Source organism: Thalassophryne amazonica, chromosome 5 (genome assembly GCF_902500255.1).
Source record: "Thalassophryne amazonica chromosome 5, fThaAma1.1, whole genome shotgun sequence".
Lineage (NCBI taxonomy): Eukaryota > Metazoa > Chordata > Actinopteri > Batrachoidiformes > Batrachoididae > Thalassophryne > Thalassophryne amazonica.
The window spans coordinates 51,311,074-51,328,136 of NC_047107.1; the positions used below are offsets into that span (position 1 = coordinate 51,311,074).

Sequence of the window (17,063 nt, forward strand, 5' to 3'; positions counted from 1 at the left end):
ACAAGCGGCCGAACTGGTAGCTCTCACCGTAGCCTGCCAAATTTTCAGAGATCAATCTGTCACAATCTATACTGATAGCCAATACGCATTTTCCACGGTGCATGTGTTCGCTCAACAGTGGAAAAATCGTGGAATGGTCACTTCAACAGGGAAGCCTGTCACACATGCCACTCTGCTCACCAAATTATTAGAAGCAGTCCAGCTACCCAGTCAATTGGCTATTTGTGAATGTGCAGCGCATACAAAAGGGATTGATCTTATTTCCCAAGGTAATGCGTTCGCTGATGAATCTGCAAAAGCTGCTGCTGAAGGCCATCTTCATGTGGTTGCTGATCCTAACACACTTACAATTGATAAAGCAACTGAAGTAACACCTGATCTCTTGGTAGAAATGCAAAATCAAAGCCCGGACAGTGAGAGGAAATTATGGGAAAAACATGGAGCCGTCAAAAACAAGGACGGTCTCTACATGTGACCCCTTAACAAACCTGTGTTGCCCAAAAATTTGTATAAATGGGCAGCTATTTCAAGCCATGGTGTTTCCCATGTCTCGACAGGGGGGATGATTAAACAAATCGAAACAGTGTATACAACATTTGGATTTAATAATTTTTCAAAACAATTTTGTAAAGCATGCATGATATGTGCAAAACACAACGTGCAAGGGAATTTGAGACCTCTACGAGGAAAGTTCCCTGAACCACAATATCCATTTCAGACCATACACATGGATTATATTCAATTGAACAAAAGTGAAGGGAAAGAATTTGGTTTGGTCATTATTGATGCATTTTCAAAATGGGTCGAGATCTTCCCCACAAAACATGCAGATGCATTAACAGTGGCAAAAGCACTGTGCAAAGACATAGTACCTAGGTATGGTATACCAGAAAAAATATATAGTGACAATGGACCGCATTTTGTAAACCAAGTTGTGAGAAACATTGGACAACTGTTTTGCATAAACCTAAAAAAACACTGTGCATATCACCCGCAAAGCGCAGGACTAGTAGAAAGAATGAATGGGACAATTAAAAATAGGCTAAAGAAGGCGATGGAAGAAACAAACAGACCATGGACACAGTGCGTGGACTTAGTAAAAATGTATATAAACATCACAAGTACAGCAGGATTAACACCATATGAGACCCTTTTTGGCCGACCGTACAGATTACCTCAGTTCAGAAATCCATGGGAAATACCAAAAGAAGCAAACCTAGCTGATTATATGAGAACGATGCTGGAAAAGCAAAAGGACAGGACCTCAAACATTGATGATCCCATCTCTCCACAGGACGACCCTAAAGTGGTACCTGGAGACTGGGTACTGATAAGAAGCATCAAGAGGAAACACTGGCACTCACCTAAGTGGGAAGGTCCATTCCAAGTACTGCTCACTACACCCACAGCCTTAAAAATAGGAGAAAGACAAACGTGGATACATTTAACACATTGTAAGAAAGTGATCTCTGTAAACCCAGTGTAAGTACGGAAAGTGAGCAAGTCTGATAATAGTGTGTGGCTCTGGTGTTAAGATCCAGGGCAGACACGAAAATCAGCAGAAGAAATTACAAGCCACTGACCAGAAACTTAGGACACTGACTTTAGGGAGATCCTGACTATGTCGCGCCATACACCATTATGGATGAAAACAGCATTGTGCTGCTGGGCATTAGTGTTAGGAGCCATAACAGTCACTATATGGGGAATGCACGTGTGGACACCATTAATGAAAAAGGGAATTGACTTTGGGGAAGTAGAGAACATCACAACCAGAACAGACGAAACTACAAGTGGAAATTCAATCCGCCGCCTTAAACGATATGTGGTTACCTCAAAGGGAGTAACCTGCTACAATCATGGGAGGCAGATACTATGCGGACTAAATCCTTGTGAAGACCAGGAAACATCCTACCAATGGTTTTATGCCTGTTACACCACGCCCAGGATCTATTATGTTGTACAGATACCCTTTTTGGCCCTCAGACAAGATAGCTGGATTGGTGATCCTGGACAATGGCTGGCTTATGATTTCTACATGACTACGGGTTTTCCCCGTGCCAGTCATTGGTGGGGAAATACCTTTCTGACGAATGGCTACCCGTCCGCCTGGCCACAAAATTCCTATGGGTGGACAGACGAAGCGTATAGTTGGAAAAATATCATATCAAACCTAACAGTCAGCGGCCGAACCAAAACAGTGACATTCACAATAAACTCGTTAAAATTCCCGATAAGCAGACCAATCGAACGGATATGTCACACGTTTGCACTGTGTGCATACAAAGCGGGGTATGATCCTTGCTGGAAGATTGTGCTATGCCCAAAGACACCAAATACAAATGCCTCAAGAGACACCACGAATCAAACAATACTGGGTGACCTTCTCCCCGGACCGGGGTCTGTAAGAGCCAAGCAGGCCCGCTTGCATAAAGGGCCTCTGTCAGCAGATGATTGGTTTTTGGTAACTACGGGAATTAGCGGACAAAATAACAATTGGCTCCTGATGGCGGAGCAAGCAGTAAAATCCACAAAACAGGATTGCGTAGTATGTATGGGGCCCCGACCAATTTTACAGGTGATTCCAGCAGCGATATCGGACGACTGCCTATTGGTGGTAATGAAAAATACAACAATACACCGAAACCACAATTGTTCAGTATGGGACCACATTTACCCCGTTGCGGCTGCGGTAAAAAACAAACCAATATTCTCAGAAAAGGTAGCTTTGGGAAATTTCTCCTGTATCAAACTGCCCGGAACAGGGAAACCACTGGGAAATCTGAACGAGACTAAGTGGTGTAGTCGAATAATACAGATAAACGGTTCATTTGTACCAGTCAGCCGAAGTGACGTGTGGTGGTGGTGTGGAGATAATAGAATTTTTGACAGATTGCCTAGGAATGTGTCAGGCTACTGTGCTTTAGTGTCCCTACTCCTCCCAGTAAAAGCCATTCCCATTTTAGCCAAGGACTTGCTGATGCACCTAAAGTCTGTGGTGCCTGAAAATTGGCATAGAGTAAAAAGAGATTGGAAAGGAGTGGGAGATCCAACATATATTGACGCAATAGGAGTCCCCAGAGGAGTGCCTGATGAGTACAAACTGGCTGATCAGATAGCAGCTGGATTTGAATCCTCCATCTGTTGGTGGTGCTCAATTAATAAGAACGTAGACAGAATAAACTACATCCACTACAACGTGCAGAAATTGGGAAATTGGACAGAGGAAGGTTTTAAAGCAGTACATTCCCAACTGGCAGCCACCTCACTGATGGCCTTCCAGAACCGCATAGCCCTGGACATGCTACTCACTGAGAAAGGAGGAGTCTGTGCAATGTTTGGAGAACAATGTTGCACATTCATACCGAACAACACAGCAGCCGATGGAAGCCTGACCCAGGCCATTGAGGGCCTGCGGACACTGAACAAGAAGATGAAGGATCACAGCGGCGTTAATGCCGAATTCTGGGACTCGTGGCTGGACGTGTTTGGGAAGTATCGCACTTTGGTCTCCTCTGCGCTTATATCTATAGCAGTTTTTGCTGCAATTCTGACCTTGTGTGGATGCTGTTGTATTCCTTGTCTACGTGGTCTAGTCAATAGAATGATAACCACTGCTATCTCACCAGCCAGACAGGATTCAGCTCAGGCATACCCCCTTCTGGGTAACCATCCAGGCGATGACGATGATGAAACTGATGAAGAAGACGACTACGACCACTATCTTCCAGATCTGTTCCCTGATCCAGGTGATTATGGTGAACCTGACGATGACCTCAACACCAACGATAAGACCTCCCAAGTGTAAATGTATTCTTACCATTGTTTAATGACCCTGCAGCTGAAAATCTGAATAAGAAGTGGTTGCTTAGTAACAATTGTTTACTTTTAGGTGAAGATGTAATACCGTTGGAATGCATGATAAACAGGGGGGAAATGTTGGAGTTATTCTGTAGATACACTGTTTTATTTTATCATGCATGTTTTGTGTTCTCTGCTCTGGTAGAATGTAGTTCTCTCTGCTCTGATAAAGTGTATTGTACTGATGTGATGAGTGAAGGTTACTTAAGATATGTGACATGACGTGTTTCTGCAAGTTGTGGTATGTCTGTGTGCACGCTAAGCTCTTTTTAGGACATGTGAAGATGACTCATGCAGGACGCAGCCGAAGCTGAGCAGTAAGATAAAGAATAGAGAATTGAATGTTCCAACCACAGTGTGATTGTGATACATCAGTCCTTTTGTCAGAAGAAGTGTGATTAATCGTTAGATGTCTTAAACACATCTTAACCGAGCCCAAGATTAAAAAGGTTCTGAACATCCTGAATGTATTGTGCAATCAGCAGTTCTGCGGCAACAGCTCACGCGCTATCACTCTTCCCCTCAGGAGCTGTACCGCCCATGTATGTAGGGAAGTCCTAAATAAAAAGAGCGGGAGCACAGGCCAGACTTTAGTGTAGCTTTGGTGTACAGCCTGACTGCACTCCTCGCGAGCTTAAATTGAATTCTATCTCTCACTTGTTTATTGCCTGGTTGTCTCTTCCTCTTATCAAAGGTACAGTATTCTAAACCCGACAGAAGGGAAGTAAAAGCAGGAGCATTGGTGGTGGGTTCAAGTTGTTGTACCATGCTGAGGACAGGAATAGAAATGGTGTTGGGGTCATTTTAAAGGAAGAGTATGTTAAAAGTGTGTTGGAGGTTAAGTGAGTGTCTGACAGGGTGATGAATGTGAAGTTGGAAATTGCAGGGGTGATAATGAATATCATCAGTGCATATGCCCCACAGGTAGGTTGTGAAATAAAGGAGAAAGATTTCTGGACTGTGTTAGATGAGGTGGTGGAGAGTATGCTCAAGCATGAAAGAGTGGTAATAGGAGCAGACTTTGATGGGCATGTTGGTGAAGGGAACAGAGGTGATGAGGAAGTCATGGGTAGATATGGTATTAAGGACAGGAATGTGGAAGGGCAGATGGTAGATGATTTTGCAAAAAGGATGGAAATGGCTGTGGTGAATACCTTCTTTAAGAAAAGGGAGGAGCACAGGGTAACATATAAGAGTGGAAGAAGGTGCACACAAGTGGACTACATTCTTTATAGGAGTTGCAAGCTAAAATAAAGCAGAGACTGTAAGGTGGTGGCAGGAGAGAGTGTCGTTAGACAGCATAGGATGGTTGTTTGTAGGATGACCCGGGGTGCCGCAGCACCCTAGGGTGCCATGATCGATCGTCAGGGGTGCCGTGGGCAATTATCAAATATCACCATTATCGGGTGTATGTGCTGTAATAGTGTGGCAGATGATGTATTGCTCTTTTATTCCAGTAGATGGGAGCAAAGCGCTGTACTATAGTATAATAGACATACTTGCGCACATAGCGTTGTGCGTCTCCATGGTTATGGGTTGCTGTCTACAGCGTGAATCTCAGCTGCTCACGGAGCATGGCTCCTCTGGGAAAGGAGAAACCGCGTTGGCTGTGGAGGTGTGCGGGGAAGGTGGCCTGACCGTTGATGTCACCGTGGTCAGACTTGGGCCTTCTCGCTCACAACTGGGTTCACTGAAGGCAGCCTCTGCGCTCCGTGAATATTAGAGTGGCAGATTATTTTGAATAAAAGTGTCGACACGTCTAAAAAACACTTGAGATTAGGGCTGTCACAATTATTACAATATTCGTCAATCGCGATTATTTTTCATATTCGCGATTACCGTGAATTATTTATTTTATCCACAAAGCATAAAACGACTCAGAATCTGACGTCATTGTGCTGCAGCCTTGCTCTTGTCTTAAGGCGGGACAATAACATGGAGGCTGAAGAGCGATCCATCCTGCCGTTTGGATAAGACGGCCGATTAAAACAGTGGCCGTCTTCTTCAAAAGCCGTCTAAAATGCAGAGCTGTTGGTGTGTGTGTGTGTGTGTGTGTGTGTGTGTGTGTGTGTGTGTGTGTGTGTGTGTGTGTGTGTGTGTGTGTGTGTGTGTGTGTGTGTGTGTGTGTGTGTGTGTGTGTGTGTGTGCGCGCGCAGAGTCAACAGGCTGCAGACTGCGAGGGAGGGGGTGCGTGAGGGAGATTCTTGAATGCAGACGCGACACGTTACAGTCTGAGAACCATCAGTGCGCAGCGAGCGCGGAGCAGAGAGAGGATTTTAACCCGAGTGAACATGTCAGCAAAACGAAAACGTGAAGCTGCCTTTACTTCTCTCTGAACTTTCTCTAAAGGTGTGATTCTGCCGTTACCATCCTGTTCACACCATGTGCATGTCGTATGCTGAATTTATGACATCATGAGATGAAATAAACGGTCAAATATCTTTAAAAACATATTTAAAAAATGAGAATATATGAATGAACTGAGCCACAAAAAAAAAAAAAAAAAAACCCTGACATGGAGAAGCTGTGGTGATGTTCAGATGCACAGATCACAAAAAGCAGGTGAGAACTCTGAACTTTAACAGCTGTTACTTTCCAAAGGTATTTATTTGTTCAATATGGGCTTAATGCAGTGTTTAAGCAAAAAATGTGACTGATGAGGAGAAACAATTTCAGAAATGCAACAGAAACAACCACAATTCAGAAAAAGTTGGGACTGTATGTAAAATGAAGATAAAAATAAAAATGTTGCACTATTCCCAGTTTCTCCACTCACAGAAGCCAAACGTTCTTCCAGAGTTGTGTAATTATACTATAATAGTAGTAAATATAATCGTCAATCGCAATTATTTGTCTGACAATTAATCGTCTCCAGAAATTCTTAATCGTGACAGCCCTACTTGAGATCAGAGTGGAAAATGCTTGAGGATTTTCGAAATGCTGTGTTTTCTGTATCGATTTTCTATTGCGATAATTGGGTTTTGCGCAAAACCAGAGGTAATAGAATTATAATATTATTTTGGTTGGTGGTGTGCCGCAGGATTTTGTAAATATAAAAAGGGTGAAAATCAAGGACTTAGAGGTAAAGAAGAAGAAGAGAGTGAAAACTTAACAAAGGATCAGATGGTGGAAGCTGAAGGAGGAAGACTGTTGTGTGAAATTTAGCAAACAGGTGAGAGAAGCACTGGATGGAGGGGAAGCAATTTTGTACAACTGGAAAAGTACCGCAGATGTGATGAGGGAGAAAGCTGGGACAGTACTAGGTGTGACATCTGAACAGTGGAAGGAAGACAAGGAGAATTGGTGGTGGAATGAAGCAGTCCAGGAAAGCATAAGAAGAAAGAGGTTGGAGAAAAAGTTTTGGGATAGTCGGAAAGATGAAGAAAGTAGACAGGAGTACAAGGAGATGCGGTGTAAGTCGAAAAGAGAAGTTGCAAAAGCAAATGAAAAGGCATATTGCGAGCTGTACAAGAAGTTGAATAGTAAGGAAGGAGAAAAGGACTTGTACCGATTGGCCAGACAAAGGGACAGAGCTGGAAAGGATGTGCAGCAGGTTAGGGTGGTAAAAGATGCACATGGTAATGTGCTGACAAGTGAGGAGTGTGTGTTGAGAAGGTGGAGGGAATATTTTGAAGAGCTGATGAATGAGGAAAATGAGCGAGAGAAAAGGCTGGATGATGTGGTGAGAGTAAGTCAGGAAGTACAAGAGATTAGTAAGGAAGAACTGAGGGCTGCTATGAAGAGGATGAAGAGTGGAAAGGCACTTGGTCCGGATGACACTCCAGTGGATGCATGGAAATGTCTTGGAGAGACGGCAGTAGAGTTTCTAACCAGATTGTTTAATAAAATCTTGGAAAGTGACAGGATGACAGGCGAGATTGAGATAGTTTGGACATGTGCAGAGGAGGGTCCCAGGGTATATAAGGAGAAGGATGCTGAGGATAGAGCCACCAGGCAGGAGGAGAAGAGGGAGACCAAAGAGGAGGTTTATGGATATGCTGAGGGAGGACATGCAGGTGGCTGGTGTGACAGAGGAAGATACAGAGGACAGGGTGAGATGGAGACGATTGATTAACTGTGGCGACCCCTAATGAGAACAGCCGAAAGACAAAGAAGAAGATGGGGTAACAAATAGCAAAAATGGTGAGAAAGGTTAATTTCAGTTTGTACAGGGGTCAAAAGTTAAAATTGCTGTTGTGTGGGCCGCTGAAGAGGAGGTACTGCTGGCCCACCACCACCAGAGGGCACCCTGCCTGGAGTGCGGGCTCCAGGCACCAGAGGGCGCTGCCGCCTCACAGGAGCAGCCGGGGTGACAGCTGTCACTTATCACCTACGACAGCTGTCACCAATCATCTGATCTTCAGTGGTATATCAGCAAGACGACATCTCCACCTCTTTGCCGAGATATCGCTCTACCAAGGAGGTAACGTTCTCAGCTGACTGTGAATATCTGTTGCTTGTGTGTGTTGGACAGCAGATATTCTGTTTCTTTTTTCGACGAGGGGTGGAGATGGTTTTCCCCACCATACATGTTGCTGGGTGCACACGCACCCACATCTAACTGTTTTTGTTCCTCGCCAGCAGTACCAGATCCGACAAGCGGAGGCAGTGGCCACCTGGGTGTTCGGGACTTGGCGGCTCCAGTATTCCCGGGGTTCGGTGGCGGAGGAAATCGTGTGGTTCCGGTTCTGCTTTGGACGGACGTCTCTTATCTTCGAGCCTGCCCACGTGACACATTTTTTGTGAATTGACTACTTGTCTACAATTGTAATTCGCCGTGTTGGTTGTGCTTCTTCACACAGTAAAGTGTTGTTATTTGACTTCCTCCATTGTCCGTTCATTTGCGCCCCCTGTTGTGGGTCCGTGTTCCTACACTTTCACAACAATTGCTCCAATTTTGGTAAAAGGTGGTGCAAAGTATTGGTTCTAGCTAATAGAATTAATAAATAGAATAGTTTTGACTCTGTTGAGTGCTTGGTCTACAAAGTAAAGGTTAAACAATGTTAACGTCCATTGGATTCTATAACATGAGACATATTTTACCCAATAACATGATAACTAAGCATGACACATGATGCTAACTATTCCTTTTTAAAACACTATTAACGCAACCAAAAATTTGCATTAAGTTCTTCCAAAGTTAGAGCAACTTTAACTTTTGACTACTGTACAAACTGAAATTGACTTTTGTCACTATTTTTGCTGTTTTTACCCCATAACAATAAGTCAGATCATCCAAACTATACGGAATCTCTGTGTTCACACAAATAATGTGGTATAGTTTTCCACTATGATGGGAGCATTTTTAGATTTTGACCCCTGTGTAATTCTTCAATTGACCCCTAGCTGGCTGTCTATTGGAAATTCAAGTGGACACCCTGCCTTTTCAAAAGGGTAATGTCTAAGGTATATTTCTGCCAAATTGTAGATTTAAGTGTCTTCATGCATTCATACCTCTGATATCAAGAAATCAATGTCCTTTTTGAGAAACTCATCCATCTGTTTCTTAAAGATGGCCTTGACCTCAGCTGAACTGTGAGTGTTCAGATAACACGGTGTCTGGGACACGCCCCCAGCGACCAATGCATTTCCCTCATTGGTGACCTCTCTGGCCAGGTCACAGGCTGCATTATTGATTTGGGCCCCCTGCATAGGTATTAAAGCCATAGGTATTAAAGCCATAGGTATTAAAGGCACTGCGCTGCAGTGGTTTGAATCATATTTATCTAATAGATTACAATTTGTTCATGTAAATGGGGAATCTTCTTCACAGACTAAGGTTAATTATGGAGTTCCACAAGGTTTTGTGCTAGGACCAATTTTATTCACTTTATACATGCTTCCCTTAGGCAGTATTATTAGACGGCATTGCTTAAATTTTCATTGTTACGCAGATGATACCCAGCTTTATCTATCCATGAAGCCAGAGGACACACACCAATTAGCTAAACTGCAGGATTGTCTTACAGACATAAAGACATGGATGACCTCTAATTTCCTGCTTTTAAACTCAGATAAAACTGAAGTTATTGTACTTGGCCCCACAAATCTTAGAAACATGGTGTCTAACCAGATCCTTACTCTGGATGGCATTACCCTGACCTCTAGTAATACTGTGAGAAATCTTGGAGTCATTTTTGATCAGGATATGTCATTCAAAGCGCATATTACACAAATATGTAGGACTGCTTTTTTGCATTTACGCAATATCTCTAAAATTAGAAAGGTCTTGTCTCAGAGTGATGCTGAAAAACTAATTCATGCATTTATTTCCTCTAGGCTGGACTATTGTAATTCATTATTATCAGGTTGTCCTAAAAGTTCCCTGAAAAGCCTTCAGTTAATTCAAAATGCTGCAGCTAGAGTACTAACGGGGACTAGAAGGAGAGAGCATATCTCACCCATATTGGCCTCTCTTCATTGGCTTCCTGTTAATTCTAGAATAGAATTTAAAATTCTTCTTCTTACTTATAAGGTTTTGAATAATCAGGTCCCATCTTATCTTAGGGACCTCATAGTACCATATCACCCCAATAGAGCACTTCGCTCTCAGACTGCAGGCTTACTTGTAGTTCCTAGGGTTTGTAAGAGTAGAATGGGAGGCAGAGCCTTCAGCTTTCAGGCTCCTCTCCTGTGGAACCAGCTCCCAATTCGGATCAGGGAGACAGACACCCTCTCTACTTTTAAGATTAGGCTTAAAACTTTCCTTTTTTCTAAAGCTTATAGTTAGGGCTGGATCAGGTGACCCTGAACCATCCCTTAGTTATGCTGCTATAGACTTAGACTGCTGGGGAGTTCCCATGATGCACTGAGTGTTTCTTTCTCTTTTTGCTCTGTATGCACCACTCTGCATTTAATCATTAGTGATTGATCTCTGCTCCCCTCCACAGCATGTCTTTTTCCTGGTTCTCTCCCTCAGCCCCAACCAGTCCCAGCAGAAGACTGCCCCTCCCTGACCCTGGTTCTGCTGGAGGTTTCTTCCTGTTAAAAGGGAGTTTTTCCTTCCCACTGTCGCCAAGTGCTTGCTCACAGGGGGTCGTTTTGACCGTTGGGGTTTTTACGTAATTATTGTATGGCCTTGCCTTACAATATAAAGCGCCTTGGGGCAACTGTTTGTTGTGATTTGGCGCTATATAAATAAAATTGATTGATTGATTGCATCAGATCAAAGCAGATCAGCAATAGGCTGGTGTCATGTGCATGATTTTACAAATTTAAGATTGTTCTGAGTTAATCATTTTGTACTGACAGTGATATCGGTGACGTTGCCGCTCAACTCCAGTTTATCCTCACTGCAGTAGAAGGTGAAGGTTTGAAGCACATCAGCTCTGGCCCTCAGGAACTCTCTGTGCAGCTGCCTCACTGCAGACAAAGAGGTTTAGCTTTGTTTTAACAGTTTCCACTCAGTGATGTTAATAATTAACAAGGAGATATAACACAGCCTTGTGCCCCAGGCCCTGAGAGTAATTTGGGCTCCACAGAGGAGAATAGACAGGAAGGGCTGCTTCTCTCTTTGGTGAATTTGTTGTAAAGCTCAAAGGTGCATTACAGTATGTTCACAGGTTTCGCACTTCAGATTGTGACAACAGCAAATGAACTAGAAAACCCCAGCTTCAGTGATAAAAGTCCTACCTATTTGTTCTATCCTCTAACTAAACAAAATGGTTCTAATGCGTTCATCTCTGATGAGCTTGTGAAATCACTTGTTTTAGGTGCACGAATAGAAGCAAAACATGGTAGGACTTTAACTTCCAGAAGCCAGGGTTTTTGACCTCTGCTTTTTTGAAGCTAACATTTTCATTAGCGGATTAGCTTTCCAGATAACTCTAAAAACCATCACCGGACCAATTAGCTTCCGATAAAGTTAGTTTATGGCTGTTCACACTGCCACGAACACTGCCATCTACTGCCAGTAGATGGCAGTGTTCGTGGCAGTGTGCTACACATTGGCTAAAAGTGATAAACAGAATTTTCAGTTTTCAAATTGCCTTTTTTTACAAATGAAAAAAATGACATATTTACAAATACAGATTTGTTTGTAAAACCCACCACACATTTCAGTAACTGTGTGTTAGACCCATACCATCAAACCACTGATGTTAGGAAACTAATGTACCCATAATGCAATGCGACATGTGTCTAAAAGCTAAAACCTTTTGCTTTACTTTAAAACTAAAACATATACCTGATATTTTCACTTTGTAAAATGACAGGCGTGATGCTAAGTTCAATAACCCGTCCAGAATTAGTTTGTTTAAAATTATATCCATAAGTCAAAACTATCTGCAAGACTCCAGTGAAATGACCGGTAGGTCTGTATGGTGTGAAGAGAAATTATCTTTTTTTTTCCTCTGTCCTTTCTCTCTGATCACCAGGTCTCTTTTGCTGAGAGAAGGCCGATCTGAGACAGAAGCGCTGACTCGTTGTCTCAGTAGCTGCTGTGTACTGAATTCAATACTGAAAGTTACTGGTTTAGTTTGTATTTGTAACTTCCGCTAAATTTTGTAGTGAGTTATTGGTTTAGCTTTATAAAAGTTAACTTTTCAGTTAGTGGATTAACGGTTATCAAAGCTAACTTTTTGGTTAGCTGTACCCACCGCTGGCTATCAGCCCTACATAAGAAAAATAACAACAACAAAAAACACTCAGGTTTCTGCACAATTTCCCTTTTCTGTCTTTCTCTTTTTCACATACCATGTTCTTGCTTCTGTGACAAAATGGACCTGTAAAATTGATCTGTAGTGACTCCTTCATCTTGAATCATGTTGGCATTGTTTTGTTTTTTTTGGGGGGGGGGGGGGTGTTCTGTTTTTTGTTTTTGTGCACTGACCATTGGTGAATTTTATGTATGTGCCAAATAGAGCAGGTGGCCCACAGACATCTCATACAAGCACAAAAGAAAATAATTCACATCCCACTGACTTTGTATTAAATGTCTATTTCTGCATCCTATAGAAGGTACACAGTACGGGAACGCAGAGTTGAGGAGGTGACGTGAACATGCTCATGTTATTTCAGAGACTCTAACCATAATATGTGTAAACGGATTGCTACAGAAATTCTCTGTAAATAAAACTTAATAAAAACTCCTTTCTATGGGATATTGTAATAATCTGATATTTATCAGCTTTGTTTCTTTTTCTCTCACTTAAACAGTTAATTTTATTGGTAATTATTGGTGAAATGCCTGAATAATATTCAGTTGTTGTGGTTATATTTATAATTCATGGAGGTAATTTTGAATTAAAATAGGAGGTTAAAATCGCACAAATAATTTGCATTTAAAACATGTGCCTAGACATGTGTCTAAAAAGGCTAATAAAAACAAATTTTTGTTACCTTCTAAAGTGAATGACCCTAAAGAGTTAATCTTTCAGGGACAAAGTGTGGGTATGCCATACTTGTTCAACTGCTCATTAGGAGACAGCAGTTATGTGCTGAGGACGTGGGGAAACCTAGATGAAGTTTATTAAGTGCATTGGGAGGGAAAATAATCTGTGGCACTTTGGATTTGCCGTGCTTTCCTGAATATTATCCAGGGTGCAGGTGCCTCAACTGTTAAAAACCAAGATGAAATAGCCTGACTGTGGCAGATAGATCACTACTTTCAGAAGGTGAAAATTAACCAGTTGTCTGCCTGGGTGGTTGTCAATCAAGAGCCACAGCAGTTCCATAATGTGTGTCATGCGCGGAAGATGGATGAAGAAACCCAATTAATTTTTTTTTTAAAATCTCATAAAAAGAAATAAGGTTGAGCAACAAGAGGTCAAACACAAGGAAACTCTGGAAACTACTGGTGGGAAGAAGGTAATTAGGAACAGCATTCAGACAAAGAATGAGATGAACATAAGGGTTTAAATAAACTGGGATGTGATCACAAATTGGAGACGGGGGAAATCACTGTAGAGAAACAGCTGAAAGAAAGCTACAGAAACACACTAGGAACAGGAACATCAAAATAAAACAGGAAGAAGGGCTAAATCAGACTCAAAAATGCTGTCTAACCAAACAATGCACATACAAAAATAACAAGAACAAAGAGCACAAAGAAATAAGCACTAAAAGTCCTAACAATATAATAACAACAAGAACGGAACACAGAATAGACCTGCAAAAAAGACTGAAACAAAACTACAATAAAATAAACACTGAATAAAGACAAACTACAATAACACTACAAACTAAACTGCAGAATATTTCAGGAAATAAACAGCAAAAACATAGTCAGAACACAGACCTGAACACAGAGAACCCTAAATAATACCAAACCAGGAACAGTCACGAGAGGCAGACAGAGGACAAGGACAGATATGACTCATAACAGTGTTGTGATTTATGTGTGCATACTATCAAGTCTGATAATTTAACCTGATAAGTTCTTTAGTACAATTCAGGTGTAATATCTGCTGCTGCCGTGTCCAGGACCTAGATAAGTGGCAGAAAATGGATGACTGATGGATGAATTAACAGTGAAGCCTGTTGATTTAGTGCTGGTAAATTAATGCGTTAGGAACATTTATTTGCTACGGAAGCCAACAGAGGCCCTTTTTGTAATACTTTTTTAATTCACCCTGTTATCCCGAGATAATGACATAATTAATTCAGGATCTCGAGAAAACAACACAACTAATTCGAGATCTCGAGAAAACAAAGCCTTTGTTTCAAGATCTCGAGAAAACACAACAATTATTGCCGTGATCTTGAGAAAACAAAACAATTATTTCATGATCTCGAGTAAACAGCTGACAAATGGGTCATTCAGGTAGGCTAGAGGCTTGTATGATGACTTCGGGGCTATATCTCATTCTGTATAGATGCAACGCTGGTCTTTAGAATGTCTGGAATAATCGATCACCTAATAAGGCAATATTTTGATCAGGGGTTGACACAGGCAGAGATTGCTCTGACACAGGGGGGCGCAGGCAGCTCTGCTATAAATCTCAGTTGTTTTCTCGAGATCATGAAATAATTGTTTTGTTTTTTCGAGATCACGGAATAATTATCTGTTTTCTCGAGATCACGGAATAAAAGTGTTGTTTTCTCGAGATCTCTAATTAATTATGTCGTTATCTCGGGATAACAAGGTGAATTAAAAAAAGATTATATGAAGTCCTCTGTCGGCTTCCGTAATTTGCAGCCGACTCTGCTCTTTTTTTCTCTGTCCGAGGCACTGACAAGACCTTAAATGGATGCTGGCCCTGTTTTTTTTGTTGTTGTTTGTCTGTTTGTTTTTATTTCTTCTGTTTGTGAAGAAATTGTTGGAAAAATTGTAAAAACTTTGTAACTGTTAGAATGGCCTAAGCAGTGGGGCACCCCTCTGAATCTGCTCTGCCTGAGGTTTCTTCCTCACTACCACCAGAGGGAGTTGTTCTTCACTACTTTTGCCTGTGTGCTTGCTCAGGGAGATTGGCATGGTCAGTTAGAACTTACTCGTGTGAAGCGCCTTGATGCAGCGATGTTGTGATTATGTGCTATATATATATATATATATATATATATATATATATATATATATATATATATATATATATATATATATATATATATATATATATATATATATATATATATATATATATATATATATATATATATATATATATATATATTTGAGTTGAAGCCTGCAGTGCTCTTAATGCAGGTCTGCAGTGCACATACCTGCTTGAGGATATTCAACCGCAGCTTCAGGTGTCCAGTGTCCCGCCTTGAGGTATCCACGTCGCTCCAGTTGTATCACATAACCTCCATTGCCTACAACCACCTCTCCAGCATTCAACCTCTCCAAAATACCCTGAGTACATACACACAAACACACATTCAAACCCAAGGCTCCTATGCACAGATTAAGTTACACACACACACACACAGACACAGACAGACACACACACACACACACACACACACACACACACACACACACACACACACACACACACACACACACACACACACACACACACACACACACACACACATACATCCTTGAACTCTGCAGAGCTGCTGAAAAACATGTAGGTGCACTCATGCTGTATCAGTTACATACACTAAGGCCAGTTAACCATTTGCAGAATGCTTAGAACATCCAGCATTTCAGTACACTCTGCCATACAACAATGTAACATTAATATTTCCTGTTGATAAATTACACTGAATGTCCTGTTTAACTGCTAAAGTTGACTTCGTAGTGTGAAGACTACGACTGGCACAATGCAAAAAGCATCTTAGTTCTCTTTAATTAATGAATATCAGTTCAGCCCTGATGACCTTAGATGATTCAGAATAATTTGAGTATATGACACCTATGTTGGCCTTTCTTCTTTGGCTTCCTGTGTACAGTTGTGCACCTTCATATTTTATAGATAAAATCTACTACATTCTGAGGTTATATGAATATGATTTTAAATCATTTTAAATTAATTATTTATTTTACAACCCCAATTCCAATGAAGTTGGGACATTGTGTGAAATGTAAATGAAAACAGAATACAATGATTTGCAAATCCTCTTCAACCTATATTCAGTTCAATACACCACAAAGACAAGATATTTAATGTTCAAACTGATAAACTTTATTGTTTTTGTGTAAATATTTGCATATTTTGAAATGGATGCCTGCAACACGTTTCAAAAAAGCTGGGACAGTGGTATCTTTACCACTGTGTTACATCACCTTTCCTTCTAACAACACTCAATAAGCATCTGGGAACTGAGGACACTAATTGTGAGTGTCATGATTTGGTAGAAAAGGAGCATCCCCAAAAGGCTCAGCCGTTCACAAGCAAAGATGGGGCAGGGATCACCACTTTGTGAACAACTGCATGAAAAAAATAATCCAAGAGTTTAAGAACAATGTTTCTCAACATTCAATTGCAAGGAATTTAGGGATTCCATCATCTACAGTCCATAATATAATCAGAAGATTCAGAGAATCTGGAGAACTTTCTACACATAAGTGACCAACATTGAATGCCCGTGACCTTCGATCCCTCAGGTGGCACTGCATTAAAAACCGACAACACTGTATAAAGGATCTTACCACGTGGGCTCAGGAACACTTCAGAAAACCAGTGTCAGTTAACACAGTTCATTGCTACGTCTACAAGTGCAAGATAAAACTCTACCATGCAAAGCGAAAGCCAAACATCAACAACATCCAGAAACACCACCGCCTTCTCTGGGCCCGAGCTCATTTGAAATGGACA

The 17,063-nt window shown here is 41.5% G+C and overlaps 1 protein-coding gene across 1 annotated transcript in view; it reads right to left on the reverse strand.

Moving 5' to 3' along the window:
* Positions 1-17,063, reverse strand: part of LOC117510476 (betaine--homocysteine S-methyltransferase 1-like) — a 366,504-nt gene that overhangs the window by 65,056 nt on the left and 284,385 nt on the right. Inside the window, 3 exon segments of the mRNA XM_034170203.1 lie at positions 9,316-9,507; positions 11,111-11,223; positions 15,520-15,652. Coding sequence (XP_034026094.1) covers positions 9,316-9,507; positions 11,111-11,223; positions 15,520-15,652 — 438 coding nt within the window.